The 18930-nt window shown below is 34.9% G+C and overlaps 1 protein-coding gene across 5 annotated transcripts in view; it reads left to right on the forward strand.

Annotated features, from left to right (window-relative positions):
• The window catches only part of RC3H1 (ring finger and CCCH-type domains 1), a 51363-nt gene that overhangs the window by 15934 nt on the left and 16499 nt on the right, over positions 1-18930 (forward strand). For 4 of the 5 annotated variants that reach the window (XM_079106381.1, XM_079106383.1, XM_079106385.1 and 1 more), the window contains exons 6-12: positions 1106-1238; positions 5548-5666; positions 7005-7117; positions 11324-11605; positions 11890-12104; positions 13999-14366; positions 15035-15211. In XM_079106381.1, the coding sequence (XP_078962507.1) occupies positions 1106-1238; positions 5548-5666; positions 7005-7117; positions 11324-11605; positions 11890-12104; positions 13999-14366; positions 15035-15211 (1407 nt within the window). The remainder of the gene's footprint in view (positions 1-1105; positions 1239-5547; positions 5667-7004; positions 7118-11323; positions 11606-11889; positions 12105-13998; positions 14367-15034; positions 15212-18930) is intronic. The other variant, XM_079106382.1, reaches the window with a different exon arrangement.

Genomic DNA, 18930 nt, shown 5'->3' on the forward strand with positions numbered 1-18930 from the left:
TATGATAGAATTGGCTAGCAATATAAAAATGCTTCTGTTACAGTAGTAAGTCAAAACAAAACCAATATAAAAATAACTTTATTTTTTAATTTTAATTATATTAAATTTTAGTAAGTATATTAAAAATTAAAGGCATATCAGATTCTAATGGTAATTGTGGTTTTTTTGGTTTTTGAAAAAGGTGTGCTGTTTTAAAAAATTACTCTTGAAGAGTGATCGTTTTCAGAAGGAAATATCTGCATGAAGATCTAAATGTTTTCATTTAGTTAGAATCCTAAGTTACTATTATAAAATCAGGGTTTTGTTGTTGTTTTCTTCAAATTAAAGGTCATATTATGTTCACCTGAAGGAGTTAATGTGAGAATGTGTCTCATTATACCTTTGGGATCTATACAGCCTGAGTGCTTCTAAGAATCCCAACTAATAACAAGATTTTTTGAGCTGGTAGATTTTTTGAGATTATTTAGTTCAGTTAACAGATGAACTTCAGATGTCTCTAAGGTTTATATTCATTGTCATGATCTTAGACCCTGAACACTCTGTTTCCAAATTTTAGTTATTTAGAAGGACCTCCAGAGCCAGACTGACAGTGCTGTGAAAACCAAGGTTAGAGCTAGGCACAGTGGTGCATGGTTGTAATCCCAGTGACTTGGGAGGCTGAGACAGGAAAATCACAAGTTTAAGACCAGACTTGGTAACTCTGTGAGGCCCCAAGCAACTCAGCAAGACCCTATCTCTAACTGAAAAGTGATAGGAATGTAACTTGTTGGTAAAGCACCTCTGGGTTCAATCCCTAGTACCAAAAAATAAAAAACAAAACAAAAACAGTGGTACTATGAAATTGAAGAATTGAGAAAGATCCCACATTTGAAGAATGTGACAGTAGAGGGAATGGTACTTTATATAACATGCCAAACTTGCCAACCTATGGATGTGAAGATATGCAGATTTTGTTCAGATAGCAGGTAATTCAGTCTGGTCAAAACATAATGTATGTGAGTAAGACAAGCTTCAGAAATTTCAGAAACTTCTGTGAGTTATAAATAATCTTTATTTTATAAGGAGTGTCTGGTCTTTGGGAAAGTTAATATTTATCTTTTTTAAGTTGCAGACCCCAGCCTCTTTTGCTCAGAGTGTTCAGGAACTAACTATTGCTCTCCAGCGGACTGGAGACCCGGCAAACTTGAACCGACTAAGACCCCATTTGGAACTATTAGCAAACATTGACCCAAGTCCAGGTAAAACCAAAAGAAGTTAATGAACTATCTTATATGTGTCCTCAGTTGTTCAGTGATTGTTCACTTGTCTTTTGTTACTTTTCTCTAGAATTTCGCAAAATAGTTTTTCAAGATCTTTCCTACAATATTTCATTTTTGTCCCAAATCTTTTTTTAATTTTTTTTTTTATTTTTTAAGTTTTTGTAGTTAAAGATGAATAGCATGCCTTTATTTGCTTATTTTTGTATGTGGTGTTAAGGATTGAACCCAGTGTCTCGCACATGCTAGGCAAGTATTCTGCCTCTGAATCCCAACCCCAGCCCTTTGTCCCAAATCTTGTCCTTTATTCACTTAAAATAATATTTATTTAATACTTTTATTTACTTAACTAAAACTGTGCTAATCACCTCATCGGGAAAATAAATCTCTTTGGGCTCCTTTAGGTGTCTTCCTTCTTCCATCCCAAAATTTTGCTGTATTTACCTGTTTTACATGTGCCAAAACTCTTTTTTTCTATATCCTATATTCTTAGTTGCATTTCCTTGATCCAATTTTTGCTTTCTTCTTGATATGTTGCTTATTAATATTCTCTTTTGGATATCTTTACTTTGTCAACCTTTTCCTGTTTCTTGACCTGAAAATATACCCAAGCTTTATTTTTTACCTAATATTTGCATCTAAGCTATTTGAGCTTCTATTTATCACAGTGTTTATTCCTACTACTGAACTAAAACTCTTTTAATATTCACTAGTAGTTTCCAAATGTTTAATTCCAAAGACTTCAATCCTTAAATTGTTTGTCTTCAGCATTTAATAGTATTGTTAACCACTTCTTTGATTCAGAAACTCTTCTCACACCTTATATATCTACAGTCTCATGTTCTCTTCTGTCTTGAAAGCTGCTTCTGTCTTTATTTGTACCACTCTTTTCCCTCCTACCTACAAAGTTGTAGTCAGATTGTGTTCTTGAAACTTTGTGTCCTCTGCATTCTTTGTTGATGATGGTTGTTGGTTCTTAGCATCAGGTATTACCTCTTTATAGAAATAGACTCTTTATAGAAATAGACTCCCATGTGTCTCTTCATCACTCTAAATCCATTTCCCAAAAATTTACTGAGATTCTCCATCATCTGCTCAAAGTAAGATTATCTATCAGCCTGCTTTTGCGATACACTCCCGAAATTGCTTAATGAAACCAAATCAGATCTGTTCCTAGAATGTATAGTTTTTTTTTTTTCCACTTTTTGCTTTGATGATTCTGAGCAATTGAGAAAAAATTCACAAGCTTTTACCCCTATATAAACCTGTCTATATCTATGCCACTATATTCTGTTGTCCTTGTATAATAGTAAACTGTTCACTGAACTAAAGCCACCTTTCACTTCATGCACTAGCATCACCTTGACAAGCATATCCCACCGGTGTCTTTTTTTCTGGTAGCTTTAGTTTTCCTTCTTTACTAGAGTACTTCTGTCAACATTTAAATACACTGTTATTTCTCTCAACCCATTTTTAACCTCTTTTCTCACCTGCCTTGCAGTGTTTCTTTTCCTTTTTAATAACAGCTTAGTGCATGTGTGCTTCTGGAAATTGAATGTAGGGTTTATTCTACCACCAAGCTATGTCCCCAGCCCTGATGCCACTGTCTTGAACTCACTCCTGTCAGTCATTTTTCTCCACCATTCTATCTAAACTTATATCATCAAGGTCACAAGTGACTTCCTTGTGACCAGTTCCAGAGTAGTTCTCGGTTCTTGTATTTCACCTGTTAACAGCATTTAGTATTGCTTTTTACTGTCTCTTCCTTGAAATGCTTTTTTCTTGGCTTCAGGGACACCACATTGACCTAATTTCCTTCTATCTTTATTAGACTCTCCTAGACATCCTCTGCTGATTTCTCAACTCTATAGCTGCTGACTCTTGGGGTAGTCTCAAAGTTTAATCATTGCACCTTTTCTCTTTAATACTTACATCCATTCCCAACACAATCTCAGCTACTCTCATACCTTTAAATATTATTTGTGTGGTTCACAAATTTATTCTATTTCATCAGTTCTGAGGCCCACCTTTTTTTTTTTCTGATATTAGTATTTCTGCAATTATACAGTGAGGTATTTCTCTTTTGGTGCCGTATAAAATATTGTACACATTATAATTGATGGTCTTTTAAAATCTGAAATATAGTTCATTTAACCCAGACTTTTTTTGTAGCTTGTGTATGTATGTACCTAACTACCATGATGAGTCTAATAAGTATTTCAAACCTTAAAAATGAGCTTTTCCCCCAAACTTGTTAGTGGCAACTCTTTCATTTGCTTAGTCCAAAAACCTCAGAAAGATCATTACCTCTTATTTAATCTCATAATGTATATCTGATCTGTTAGCAAAATCAGTAGGCCTTACCTTTAAATTTCATTTAGAATTCATTGACTTCTGAATACCTTCCTTGCTACAATCCTTATCTCTCCCCATAGATTATGGACTAACCTCCTGTTTTGTGTATGACATAGCAGAGAAGCCCAAGTGATCCTGTTGCAGATATACTCACAAAATTGCTTAATGAAATTAAATCAGATCTTTTCTGCCTTCAGATTTTTCAGTGGCTTTCCTTCACTTAAAGCCTCACATAGTCTGGTCTTTCATTATCTCTCTCCATCCTTGCCAGTATGGAACATGCCAATCACACTTTCACATCAAGGTCTTTGCATTTTTTTCTTCCCTCTAACTAGAAAGTTTTCCCCTTAGTATCTCCATTAAGACACTCTCAAACCCTTCTTACAGGTCTTTAACCAAATGTAACCTTCTCAAGGAGGTCTAAAAGTTTATATGTACTTGTTATACTTCTTTTGTTCCATTTTTTTCAACTCATCATTATCTAAAAACTCTGAGCCGGGCACAGTGACCCATGATTGTAATCCCAAGAACTCAGGAGGCTGAGGCAGGAGGATCCAAGTTCAAAGTCAGCTTCAGCAATTTAGTGAGGTCCTAATAAGCAACTTAGCAGGAGCCTGTCTCAAAAGAAAAATAAAGAAAGGACCGGGATATGGCTCAGTAGTTAAGTGACCCTAAGTACAATCCTGGTACCAAAAAAAAAAAAAAAAAAAAAAAAAAAAAATATATATATATATATATATATATATAATTTAAAAAAGTTAGCACAAACAGAAAATGTTTGCAACATAATGTGAAGTGAAAAAGTTTTAAATTCTCTTTTGATTATTTGTCTTGTTGTCTGGGTCCTTTTCTTGACTATAATGGGAATTTTTGTTTTATCACTATCACTTCTCTAGCAAGTAGAACAATAAATACCTCAGACATGGTAGATGCTCCCAAATATAAGTTTTTGAATAACTGTTTACTTTAACTTCTCCACCTTTACCTTCCCCCACTCTGTGGAAATTCCATTTGTTCTTCATAGCCCAGTTCAAATGCTCTCACCAAGAAATCTTTCATGATCTTTCTTGCATCCAGCAAGAAATCATATCTAAAAATGTGTTCACACTTGATTTTATATTTCTCTTAAAGAATATTTTATATTTAGCCTTATGGTTAATTATTCCATAATAAAATCATAGTTCTGGCATTGAGCACATACTAAATGAAGATATGTAGCTGGGCCACTTTATATAATAACTCTTTCTATTAAGCTTATTAAATATTTTGTTTACTCTATACCTGAATCATGTAAAACTTCAAAATAAACATACAAATTGACCATCTGTAGGCAGTTAAGTTTTGTGTGACCTCCTCTGTATTGGTCTGTGTAATGTTCTAAATCTGTTAGGTGCCAACACTTAGAAATTGTTAAATTTTGACTAGGCATGTATAGCTCAGTAGTAAATGCAATGCCTTGGTTTCAGTCCCCAGCTTTTAAAAAACAAAAAACTGATAAAAGAATCTCAGATTTCAGATGTCCCTGGGAAACTATAGGGCCAACCTCACATCTTTACATAAAAACAACTGGTTAAAGAAGCTGAGTGATAACCATACATTTAGATGAGAGACACGATCTCTAGTCAGCAAAGTCCATGTGACACTCTGTGGTCTCTTCAATATTGATCTAATGACAGTTGCCCTTTTTTTCTGGCTTCCTTAATTTCCTTTGTTACCTTTCTTTTCCCTGTGGTAATTTTAGTTTGCAAACACATCTTTGAAAGAATATGCCCATTCCTTTAAAATGGAAGTTAGGTGAATAAGTTATTTGAAAGGCTGTATTATGCTTAACTTCACTGCACATAGATGCTGAAGCTGACTCCTTTATTAATTTAATATTGGGCAAAATATTGAATAACATAGCTAAAGAATATTTTTGTTTTTATTTGTTCTATAGATGCTCCTTCTCCTACTTGGGAACAGCTAGAAAATGGACTGGTTGCTGTGCGTACAGTTGTGCATGGGCTGGTTGATTATATCCAGAACCATAGCAAAAAAGGAGCAGATCAACAGCAGGTAAGGGTGTAGTTTGAAATTTAAAATTAAGTCATTGCACTTATACCTTGAAACTACATGTAAGCTACTGTGGCTAAATCTGCAAATATGAAGGCAAGAAGATGAAATGAATATGTTAAGACTCTTTCTTAACAATAGAAACTGTAAATTAGCAGCCAGTTTACTGGTTTAATGTAGTAATTTTATCCAACATCATTAAACCAGTCCTTACTGATCTAATGTTTGCACTGGTTCACATTTCACATTGAGTATAGCAACATTTGATGAAGAAAGCATATTCTGTGCTAAAGCTTACTCTATTTGATTATTCTCCATACTTTGTATTACATTTCAATTTCACAGTAGGTATTACTGCTGTATTAAGTACTCCTATACTGCTTATATAGCTGTAGGTGGTTTTTCTATATTAGTATATGTGTGGTGAAAACTGTGAATTTAATACTCTTACTAATTTATCTGACTTAGGCAAATATTAACAACATATTATTCGATATACCTTTTTTCCCCCTGGAAAGGCAAAAAGTGTAAAAAGTAGACTGCTAAGTAGAATAATCTGGACATGATTTTCCCAGTCAGTCTAAACACAGATAAATCTTAGCTTTATTTTATGACTTAGACATAAAAGAAAAGAAAAAAAAAAAAAACTATTTAATAGCTCCTGTTCCATTGGCTATCACAAAGAATATGACAAAACAATGAGACAAGCTTTTAAGATCTGCTATAAGTGATAAAATATGTTATTTGGTTCACTTTAGTGTTATGTTTCATATTCCATTAACTTCCAAGTCCATCCTCATGCCTATCCTTAAGTTGTAAATAATAAGCTTAATTTGTGCTTTTGGAGAATATTAAGTCCTTGGTATATTCTTCTGCAGGTCAAGAATTGGTTATAGGCTATTCTTTAGTTATAGGACCTGTTGTATCTTTTGTGGTATTTTATAGGAAATGTGTAGCTATTCTGAACATTGCACAAAACAAATATTAGAAGAGAATTTATACAGTCATAAATCTTAAATTCCAGTGGTTTGTTTTTCCTTTATAAAACTTGGAAGAAAGATCATAAAGTTGCCCTGGGATTTATTCAAGAATTTATATGATGCTACATGTTTGAGAATTAATATCAACATGTCAGAAAAATCAGGACTTATTTTTAACTCTCTGAGACTTGAAGAGAAATAACTTTTGAGTACATTTGCTCTGGATAGTTTAGGTGAACGTGGGAATTAGTCTGAATTATTCATCTAGATTATCAAGATCCTAAACAGGCAACATGGAATTTGCATTTATTTGGGTTTTGTGGTTTTTGTTTTATGCCTAATGTTTTGATTCTGGTCTTAGCCTCCACAGCATAGCAAATATAAAACATACATGTGCCGAGATATGAAACAAAGAGGAGGATGCCCTCGTGGCGCCAGCTGTACATTTGCACACTCACAAGAGGAACTGGAAAAGTAAGTGCAAAAGGCATGAGGCAGCCTTTGGAATGAGGTATAAATAGAATAATTTGCTGACTGAGAAATAAAGCGGTTTCTTCAGTTTTCTTTACATTGTTTCCACAGAAAGGAGACTATTTCGTGGTTAGGTTTATCTCAAAATGAGTCATTTTTTACTAAAAAAAAATTAAAGCGTTAGCAATTTTCATCAGTTGTAGCTGATTTTTTTCTAATTGTATAATGTGTTACTGTGAAAAATTTTGCTGTTGGCTCAGTTTCATAGTTTTTTGAAATTTCAAGGACCAAATATTTAGAGTTCTATTAAAGTTTTTAGTACATTGAAGAAAAGAAAAAATAACCTGTTCACACCCTCCACCTTTCCCGGTACTAGTGATTGAACCCAGGGGTACTTTGCCACTGAGGAGTTACATCCCTATCCCTTTTAATTTTTTTATTTCGAGACAGGGTTTTGTCAAGTTGTTGAGGGTTGCTAAGTTGCCCAGGCTGGCCTTGAACTTGTGGATCTTCCTGCTTCAGCCTCCTGAGTCACTGGGATTATAGGTGTGAACCATCATCCTAGTCTTTTTTTTTTTTTTTTAAATAAAGCCAGTATGTCACACTAAATTTAACAAAGATAAAACAATTAAAGAAAATTTTAGGGATTGGGAGTGTAGCCCAGAGGTAGACACTTGCCTAGCATACACAAGGTCCTGTTGGGTTCAGTCCCCAACACTGTAAAAACAACAAAAGAGGGAAAGAAAATGACAAAAATATTAATATTAAAAGTCACCCAAAATAGGACTGGGGTTGTGGCTCAGTGGTGGAGCACTTGCCTAGCATGTGTGAGACACTGGGTTCTGTTCTCAGCATCACATATAAATAAAAGAATAAAATAAAGATCCTTTAACAACTAAAAATATTTCTTAAATCACCAAAAATAGAATTCAATCATTCATTAAAATAGATTATCATAAGTTAGAGAAGAAATAACGTGATCATACCCAAAAATTCCAGAAGGCATTTGAATAAAATCCAACATCAATTATAGATCAAAATCCTTTAATAAAACAGTAGATACTTTGTATTATAGTATAGTAGCACTATCATAGATACTTTCTCAATAAGTTAATAAATTATATTTTAAAAGCCACCATGGTAGCATGATGCTTTTTTTTTTTTTTTTTTGCCGTGCTGGAGATTGAACCCAGGGCCTTGTGCTTGCAAGGCAAGCACTCTACCGACTGAGCTATCTCCCCAGTCCAGCATGATGCTTTTAATTAGTACAATAATTGATTTCTTTCTGGGATTTTCTTTTTTTGTTGTTGTTGTTGTTGTTGTTGTATTGGTGATCAAATCCAGAGGCCCTCTACCACTGAGCATACCCCCAGCCCTTTTTATTTTATTTTGAAACAGGCTCTCACTAAATTACCCAGGCTTGCCTCAAACTTGGGTTCCTCCTGCCTCAGCCTCCTGAGTTGATGGGATTTATTGGCATGTGTCGTTAAACCTGACTTTCTGGAAGTAGTAGCTAATATATGTAAAGTTACAAAATGAATCACTCTCATGTAAGATAAAAAGGAAAACATAACCAGTTAAAAATAAGATGAGGGGCTGGGGTTTTGTAGCTCAGTGGTAGAGCACTTACCTCGCATGTGTGAGGCATTGGGTTCAATCCTCAGCACCACATAAAAATAAGTAAATTTTAAAAAATTAAGATGAGTATTGGGTGGTATAGGTCAGTGGTAGAGTGCATGCTTAGCATGTGCAAAGCTCTTGGCTGGATCCCCAGCAGCACAAGAGAAAAAAGTTGAAATTACAGGTCCCTTAAAAAATAAGTTCTGTGAGATTCCAATTAAAGTCTCAATGTGGTGATTATTAAAGGCCTAACAAAACCATTCACTTGAAAAGAATAAATATGTGCAAATAGCTAGGAAAATTCTGAAAAAAAAAAAAAAAAAAAAAAAAAGTCTTCAATAAAAACTAGATTAATAATTGTTTTGTAAGCTAAGGTGAATATAAAGACTGGTATGCATAGGAACAGATAGCTTAGTAAAATGCAATAGAGCATCTAGAAAGAGTTTTGAAAAACAGCATATGTTCTCAAGGCGACATTTTACATCAGTGACAAAAAAGATAATGGCTACCTATTTGAAAGATTCTTTCCTGTCTTTGTACAAAACAATGAGTTTTGTTGTTTTTTTTTTATCAGTATCTGTATAGACGTGTCATATGAATAACACCATAGAGTACTGAGGTATTTTTGTTGTTAAATAATCTTGAAGGAAAGAATTTTTTGTAAATCCATAAAGTAAAGATTATTAAAAATTGATTACATAAAAATTAAAAACAGACATGGTACATACACCACAATTTTAAAAAGAAAGAACACATAGATCTGATATTCCTGACACAAAATGAGCTGCTGCAAATCTTTAAGAGAGACACCAGTATATTTATAAATCATGAATATAAATATCTTAGTCCTTACTTTTGTATTGCTATGACAAAATATCTGGGACCGGGTAACTTAAAGTGGTTTATTGGGCTCATGATTCTGGTGACTGGAGGTTCAAACAGCATGGAGCAGGCTTTTTTGAGGGCCTCCCCAGTTGTATCATAACACGGTAAGAAAGCAAAAACAACCACATCCATGGAGTGGCTTTCCTTGATAACAACTAACTCTTGTGAAAGTTGATCCATTCCGCATGACCAGCATTAATTAGTACCTTGCAAGGGCAGTGTCCCTGTGACCTAGTTACCTTCTACTTAAAGGTTTCATCACCACCCAACATTGCCACACTTGGGATGAAACTTCCAACACCTTTGGAGGGTACCCTCAACCCATAACCAAACCATAATGAATTGATAATTCATAAAACGAATGGCCACTGCATGTGCAAACTATATTCAACCTCACTAACTATTGAAGAGCAGCAAATTCTGCAAAAGCAGTTCAGTTTTTTAATTTATCTATTTATTGGTACTGGATACCAATCCCAGAGGCACTTTTAACTGAAGTGTATCCCTATCCCAACATACATACTCTTTGGCCTAGCAGTTCATATACATAATTATCAGTTTTATAACATTGTTTTAATAGCCCAAAACCCTAAAATTAACTGACATAAAGGAATAGCCAAGATTAAGTGCAAAAAAAAGACCAATATATGACCCTGTTTCTGTAAATAATGTTACATATGTTTGAATATGAATACTGAACTTAGTGTATAGCTCAAAAAAAATGTGTATGATGCTCTCAAATTCTTAACAGTAGTTCCTCCTTCTTAGACACTAACCTGGGCAACTTAGTGAGATTCTATCTCGAAATTTAAAAAAAAAAAAAAAAAAATGAAAAGAGCTGGGTATGTAGCTCAGTGGTAAAGTGCCCCTGGTTTTGATTCCCTAGTATATTCAAAGAAATTACCTGTGCCCTCCACCTTTTTTTAACCACAGCGTCTGTTTAAATTTAAACCATTATCATGTATTGTTTCCATTAACCTACTTTTAAAATAATTTCAGTTTTATATAGGCACAAATAATATCTCTGAAGCATTTCTGATAAAAGTCAATATTTTCAGATATTTAAATGTTTCAGTATAGTAAATGATTAGTTATTCACAATGCACATTGGCTTTGTTTTTTGGTGCTACCAATTAAGCTACCCCTTCAGCCCTGTTTTATTCTTAATTTTTAACGTAGGCTCACTATATCTCAAGAATAAATTTGAGGAAAAGCTAAAGTAATATATTTCAAACTGTCTTTTCAAGATCTTTCTACCAGTAAGTTTTGAAAATAGAAATCTCAACAAATAGTAAAAATATTAATAACCTGATTTATAATGTTAAAATGCTAACATGTTCATTACAAGGAATTTTGTGCTGTCATTGTGTTTTTGCTGCAAATACGTATACACATAGTTCTTGAGTTGACAGAATTGGTGTTTTCAAGAGAGAATTTCTAGGGGAAAAAAAATACAGACACACACACACACACACACACACACACATTTTTGGGACTAGAGATTGAACCCAGGGATTCAGTCTACCACTGAGAACTACATCTTCAGCTCTTTTTATTTTTTATTTTTCTAAGTTGCCCAGGCTGGCCTGAAACTTACCTTTTCCTACTTCAGTCACCGATATAATAAAAAAGTTTTAAGTACATTTCGTTCTTGGATTTGCTTTGATATTTGGTTTTTGGTGTGTGCCTTTGCTTTTTACATAGATTTCGTAAGATGAACAAACGTCTGGTTCCCAGAAGACCTCTGAGTGCCTCTTTGGGTCAGCTGAATGAGGTGGGCCTGCCTTCTGCCGCCATCCTTCCAGAAGAAGGTGCAGTGGATCTGCCTAGCAGAAAACCCCCTGCTCTACCAAATGGAATTGTGTCAGCAGGAAATACAGTAACACAGCTGATTCCACGGGGAACAGATCCCAGCTATGATTCTAGTCTGAAACCAGGGAAGAATGATCATCTGAGCAGTAGTGCTCCAGGATCCCCTCCTGACCTGTATGTTATTTTTCCTAAGTTTCTTCCTTTTAAATATAAAGCAGAAGGAAAGATTAATGTTTGCTCAAAGAAAACTTTTTTCTTTATTCTAGTGGTTTTTAAGAAATAGCATAGGTGTGAAAATGATAAAATTTGCAAATTTGGTAGAGGAAATGACAGAATAAACGAGTTCATCAAATTATGGCCATCATTTTTACACTTAGCATCTTTTTTTTAAACAATTTGTGTACATTAGAAGTATTTTAGAGACCTAAACCTTAAATTGTATGATCTTATTCCCTTAGGCTAGAATCTGTCCCTAAGAGCATTTCTGCCTTACCTGTGAATCCACATCCTGTACCTCCAAGGGGGCCAGCAGATCTGCCTCCAATGCCTGTCACCAAACCACTTCAGATGGTACCACGAGGTTCTCAGTTATACCCAGCACAGCAAACAGATCTTTACTATCAGGATCCTCGAGGAGCTGCCCCACCATTTGAACCAGCATCTTATCAGCAGGGTAATGATATTTCATTTTTATCACTCACTTGTCTTAGGAATAAAGAGAACTAGCCAGGTAAGAGAACTAGCCATTTACACAGTGGCCTCCTTAAAATAAATAAATGTGTTTTTACTTTGGAGTAAAAACAGATTTTTATGGTCAGCTAAGTAAACTACCTTACCAGCTAAGCACAGTTATATAATAAATGTGTTCATGTACGTTCATATACTCATGGAACTAAATCACCCAAATAGATAATGGAAATTTATTGAGTAAATCAGAATATGTTCTTTCTCCTGAACAAAGTTTTAAGATTAAAAAAAAAAAAAAACAACAAAACAAAAACGGTGGATATAAATTAAACATACAGTATATTTTTCTTTCTTTTAATTATCAGTATTTTTCTGGACCCTACAATATATATATGAAAAACTGTATCATTGATGCCTTTTTAGTTTGTAGTATATAATCAACAATAGTGAAGAATGGAAAACTACTTAATATGTATGATTAGTATATGTATGTGTATGGTAGAAACTGGCCAAAAGGGATATCATTGAGAGCTTGAATCAGAAAGACCCATGAAAAAAATGCTTCAAATAGGGGTGCTGGGACTGGAAAGAAAGATTTACAAGTGGATTAGAAAGATGAGAGTTTAGAGTCAAGTGAAAGTTAGAAAACTTAATTCTCTAGGCATGTTGGTGTGTGCCTGTAATCCCAGTAGCTTGGGAGTGTGAGACAGGAGGATCACAAGTTCAAGACCAGCCTCAGCACTTCAGTGAGGCCCTAAGCAACTTAGTGAGATTCTGTCTCAAAATAAAAAACAAAAAAGGCTGGGGATGTAGCCCAAAGGTAAAACACCCCTATGTTTAATCCCCAGTACCAAGTAAATAAAAATAAAAATAGCAGTAAAGATGTCCTTTGTTTCCTTTTCTCAGGGCTTAAAAATTTTGAATCCAAAATGTCATCTCCTATACATTCAAATGAATAATTCTTAATTGATGTGACACTGTTAACACACAAAAAAAATGACAAAACTTGATTCATATCTTCCTTTTGACCATCAGTTACAGGAAAAATCTAGCTATTTTTGTTGAATTGGCCAATGTGTAACTTTAAATATACTGTGTTATCAGGACCCGGTTGTAGATTACAGAAGTCATTCTAGCTATATTAAGCAGAAAGAGGTTTAGGGCAGGAGTTTTATGCTCACAAGATCCATGGAAATACTATAGAAGCAGGCTTTTAAGCTAGGTCTCCCAAGAATGAGTCCCAGAACTAGATGTTACGTGAAGCTGTTACAATGAAGATACAGAAATAGAGAACTACTATGATTGGGAAATTGAAAAACTACTGCTACAACTTTGCCTCAAATCTAGAACTAAGTAGTTACTGGATGTGCACCAGCAAAATGGACTTTTAGTATGCCACCTCTCATTAATTCAGTTTCATATTCAAATCTACAGTAGAAGTGAAATTTCAAGGATATCTATAAAACAGAACTTTTTTGTTTCCCATTGTCTGCAAGCATTGCATTAAGATAACACCAGAAAGAGGGTCAAACAGTGAGAACCAGTCTACTATTATAGATTATAAGTAGCTTAGTTTTTTTAATGACATGTAATTGTGTGGGTATCAGTGGACATGCTGTGTGTGCTGGGAATCAAACCCAGGGCCTTAAACGTGCTAGGCAAGCACTGTACTCCAGCCCTAAGGATAATTTTTGCTTGGCATTTCTCATAAAACTGACCTAACAATGTAAGCAGGAGGGAAAACATCTGAAGAAATAAGTGAATTATTAGTGCTTCAATGTTTCAGTATTAAAATATGTATGTGTGTGTGTGTGTGTGTATGTATATGAAAATAGATTGGCTCATTGTTGCTTTTGGTTCCTCTTTTTTGTATTATACAGGTATGTACTATACTCCACCACCATGTGTGTCCCGCTTTGTCCGACCTCCACCATCTGCTCCTGAACCTGGTCCTCCCTATTTGGATCTTTATCCACCTTACCTCCAAGATCGTGTTGTGAACTCTCAGTATGGCGCACAGCCACAACAGTACCCACCTATGTACCCACCTCACTATGATGGCCGTCGAGTGTACCCTGCTCAGTCTTACACAAGAGAGGAGATTTTCCGAGAAAGCCCGATACCCATTGAGATTCCACCTGCTGCAGTACCATCCTATGTACCAGAGTCCAGAGAAAGATATCAACAGGTGGAGGGTTACTATCCAGTAACCCCTCATCCTACTCAAATCAGACCTTCGTATCCCAGAGTATGCTATATTTTTTTCTTATTACATAGACTTAATTCAATTATTTCTGGCAATGATTCATTAATTTCTTTGCCATGGTGATAGAATTTGATCAATTACAATGTATAAGAAAATTTCCTTTTAAAAATTCTTTTCATAATTCAAGTAGGTTAGTACTTTTTAAAAAAAAGTATTAATGGGAACTCTCCCAACTAACCATTCTGTTTGTGAAGTTTAGATGGTTTTATTCCTGGCTGTGCTTGGTGACATATGCCTGTAATCCCAGCTGCTCAGGAACTGAGGCAGGAGAATTGAAAGTTTGAGGCCAGCTTAGGTAACTTAGTATGACCCTGTCTCAAGATAAAATTTAAAACAGGGCAGAAGATGTAGCTCAGTGGTAAGAGTGCTTACCTAGTGTGAGCAAGGCCTTGGGTTGAATTCCTAGTACCATAAATAAATAGGTATTCTGATTCTATTAGGAAATTATGGTCTCTGGCCAAGAAAAACAAACCTAAATTTAACTCTTTGGGAAACCTTCAGTGTTTCAGTGCATTTTCTTTTTCCTTAGTTTAAATATTTCCAAATCTTAATGATAATGTATGCAGGCTGCTTCTAATTTAAAATATATACTAAATGAATTGATGTGTTCTGAAATTCTTTGTCAATATTAACTGTTCTTCCATTTTCAGGAACCTCCATATAGCCGGCTTCCTCCTCCTCCTCCTCCTCCCCAGCCCCTTCCTAGTCTAGATGAGCTACATCGCCGAAGAAAGGAAATAATGGCCCAGCTGGAGGAAAGAAAGGTTATCTCTCCACCTCCTTTTGCACCTTCACCAACATTGCCTCCCACATTCCATCAAGAGGAAGTAAGCACATCATTTTAGTCTTGTTCATCAAAGTTTTCATTATCAGCATGTGTGTGTGTGTGTGTGTGTGTGTGTGTGTGTGTGTGTGTTTTAAATAATCTTTATATATTCCCAAGGTTATCTACCTATTCCTAGGGTAATCAAGATATTTTGCTATTTTCTTCTAAAGATTATTTTATTTTATACTTAGATATATAATCCATCTAGAATTGATTTTTATATAAACTGCGTTGGGGTCAAGATCCATTTACAAGAGTCTGTGAGGACTCATTTATCCTGCATCATTTAATAAAATGAGCATCTTTTCCTCAGTGTACTGCAGTTAACTTTGTCATAATGAGGTGACCATTGATATATTTCTGTTCTTACGCCAATACCACATTCCCCACCCATTCCTTAATGTAGTTTTATTGTTCTTCAAGAATCAGCATGTTGCCCAGCTGCAGTGGTGCATACCTGTAATCTCAGTGACCTAGGAGGCTGAGGCAGGAAGATCCCAAGTTCCAGGATAGCCACAGCAACTTAGTGAGACCCTGTGTAAAAACAAAAAATCCCAAAAGGGTTGGGGGTATAATTCAGTGATAAAGCACTCCTGGGTTCAATTCTCAGGACTGGGAGGGTTGGGGTTGGGAGAATCAGCATAATTTCACAAAAATATTTGCTTCATTTTTGATAAGGATATATTGAATCTCTGAATCTGTGCTGGAATATGTGGAAGCTAGTCCAGGGACTGGGGGTATATCTCTGTGGTAGAGTTCTTGCCTACCACATAAGGCCCTGAATTCAATCAGAAAAAGGGGATTAGTTCAAATTAAGATGCACTGTAGCTGGGGAGATAGCTCAGTCGGTAGAGTGCTTGCCTTGCAAGCACAAGGCCCTGGGTTTGATCCCCAGCACCGGAAAAAAAAAAAAAAAAAAATTCAGATTTTTTCAGATTCACTGAAGATTCAGATTCACTGAATCTGAAGATTTAGTACCAAAAAAAGTAAAATGTTTTATTTTTTAAAATCTTGGATACATTGGGTTAAGTGAAATGCTTTTTTTTCTGGTACTGAGGATTGAACCAGGGAGCACTTAACCACTGAGGCACATCCCCAGCCCTGTTTTGTATTTTTTTTAGAGACAGGATCTCACTGAGTTTCTTAGGGCCTCATTAAGTTGCTGAGGCTAGTTTCAAACTCTAGATCCTTTTGCCTCAGCCTCCAAGCACTGGGATTACAGGCACTCCACTGCACCTGGCTCTATTTGTTATAAACAAGAGAAATTAGGTAGATTTTTGTGTATTCTTCTATTTAGCACTCAGGCTAAATTTCCTGACTAAGTTTAATATTTATTAATGGATTTTCTGAGCACATAGTCATGTCCTCCGTGAATAATTACCAGTTTTTTTTTTTTTTTTTTTTTTTATTCCTTTTGTCTCTTTTCTTGTTTACACTCCAAAATAATGCTGAATAGAAGTAGTAGTAGGGGCTGGGAGATAGCTCAGCTGGTAGAGTGCTTGCCTCGCAAGCACAAGGCCCTGAGTTCGATCCCCAGTACCGCAAAAAAAAAGTAGTAGTAGTAGTAGCAGGTATTCTTTACTCATTTGTAATCTTTGATGTTTGCTCTAGGATTTTTGGTAGAACATCTTTTATCAGATTAAGTTCTACCTATTCCTTGTTTTGTAATTTTTGTTTTTAACTTAGTAATGAGGAAACAAACACAATTGTAAAGAAAATAAAAACAAGCAAATACAGGTAGTCAGAGGTGGAAAAAAACTGATTAATGTAGCTAGGCATGGTGGTACACACCTGAAATCCCAGCAACCCAGGAGGCTAAGGCAGGAGAATCTCAAGTTCAAAGACCAGTCTTGGCAACTTAGGGACAACCCTGTTTCCAAAAATAAAGCAGGCCAGGTATGTAGCTCTGTGGTAGAGTGCCTCTGGGTTCAATCCCCACTACTGAAACAATACCCAAAACTGATTAATGTACCATAGGGCAGTAAACCATAATTTTGGATCTTACCTTCTTTGTATTTCTACAAAACAGTGCTAATAGTTATTGTGAATGAGTTTTGTCTTGCATCTTTTTAATGTCTATATGATCTGTAGTGATAACTCATTTTACCACTTCTGCTATTGGCAATATTTTTTTTTCTTGGTCATTCTTGCTAGGGATTTATCCATTTTATTTGTCTGTAAAACAAAGCCAGCTTTTTTACTTTGTGATCTTATTTATTCATTGTTTTGTTGTTTTATACATAGTACTTCAGCTTATAGTGGTATATGTTTTTTAAAAGATAGTACATAGCAGACATTTAGTAAATAATAATTTTATTTTTACTTTTCACAAAATTATAACATGCCTGGCTACTAAAGAACTTTATACAGAACCATCTTAGGATATACAAAACTCTACATATTTGAACCTTAATTCTGATTATAAACAGCCTACATATAGTTGTACTAAATTCTAACATTTTAGAAATACATAATATAGAAATAATTTTTCCAAAATCCTATTTTCTCTAGCCACTGTCAGTTTGTTATATATTTCATCATTTTTCTGTTCCTGCACTAACATTATTTTCTACTAGAATGATTCGATCGTACATTCTGGGGTTTCATGCCTGTGTTTTGCATTCTTTTGCTTGCAGTTTGTCTTTACTTAACTAGTTATTCTGGATGTTTATGTCAGTATATAAATTTATCCAGTTCCTTTTAATAGGTGCATAGTACATTATATTTGGGACAGAAAGAGTGTGCTTTTTAGTAGATAGTGTGTTTTAACTGTTATACATGAAGTTCGTAGACAGGAGAAATATAAAGGCTATGAAAAGGAAAGACATTTGCAGTAGAAACAAATTGTGGTTGAAGGGAGTACTGGTGAGCAGCATAGACTTGCTCAGTGCACAAAGCCATAATTATGACTCAAAAGAGATCCTTAAGTATAAGGCAAAACTTAGAGCCTCTTAAATACACAGCAGCCCCCGCATTATCAGTAGATCTACATATTTCTTGTGATGAAGTGAAAGCATTGTTAAAGTTCTGGTTCTTCTTCTGCCCTATTGTGGTATAGCTTTGATCAGATTGTACCTACATTTTTCTCTATTGAGCTTGAAGAACTTAGGAGATATTATACATGAAAAGCACTTTGAAAATGAGGAAAATGTGAAACATTACATAAAAGTGAATATTACAATAGCTCTTCTCTTACTAGGTAAGAGAACTTTAAGAAGATAAAAATTATGCATATTACCTCCTTGAATCATCCTATGAACCAGAATTTATTCAAGATAGGAATTATGGCTGTTAAAGAGATTTTAATAAAGAATCTGTTACATCATCATCCACTGTATACAGCATTTTAAACTGTATTTAATGTTTTTGTTCTTCTGTTATTGAAGGAAACATTGAGGAGGGTCTAGGAAAATCATGCCGTGCTATATATTTGCTTAAATGTTGACTTCATCTAATGTAATGAAGAAATGATGGGCAAACCTCTTCTAAAATCCTGACTTGATTCCATAAAAGATACTGAGATACTTGTTTTTGACCTCCCAATAACAAAGTGTGATAGCTAAAGTCATCATTATTAAGTTATTCTTTTCATAAACTATAAAACTTGACACTTAAAAGTCAAATAACACTATATTGCTTCAGCTTGATGTTCTAAGAAATTCCTTGCTTTCTCTGTCTTGTTACTCATAGACCCATTTCCTGTTTTTTGTTTTGTTTGTT

Source organism: Sciurus vulgaris (genome assembly GCF_902686455.1).
Source record: "Sciurus vulgaris genome assembly, chromosome: 12".
In the NCBI taxonomy this organism is placed as follows: Eukaryota; Metazoa; Chordata; class Mammalia; order Rodentia; family Sciuridae; genus Sciurus; species Sciurus vulgaris.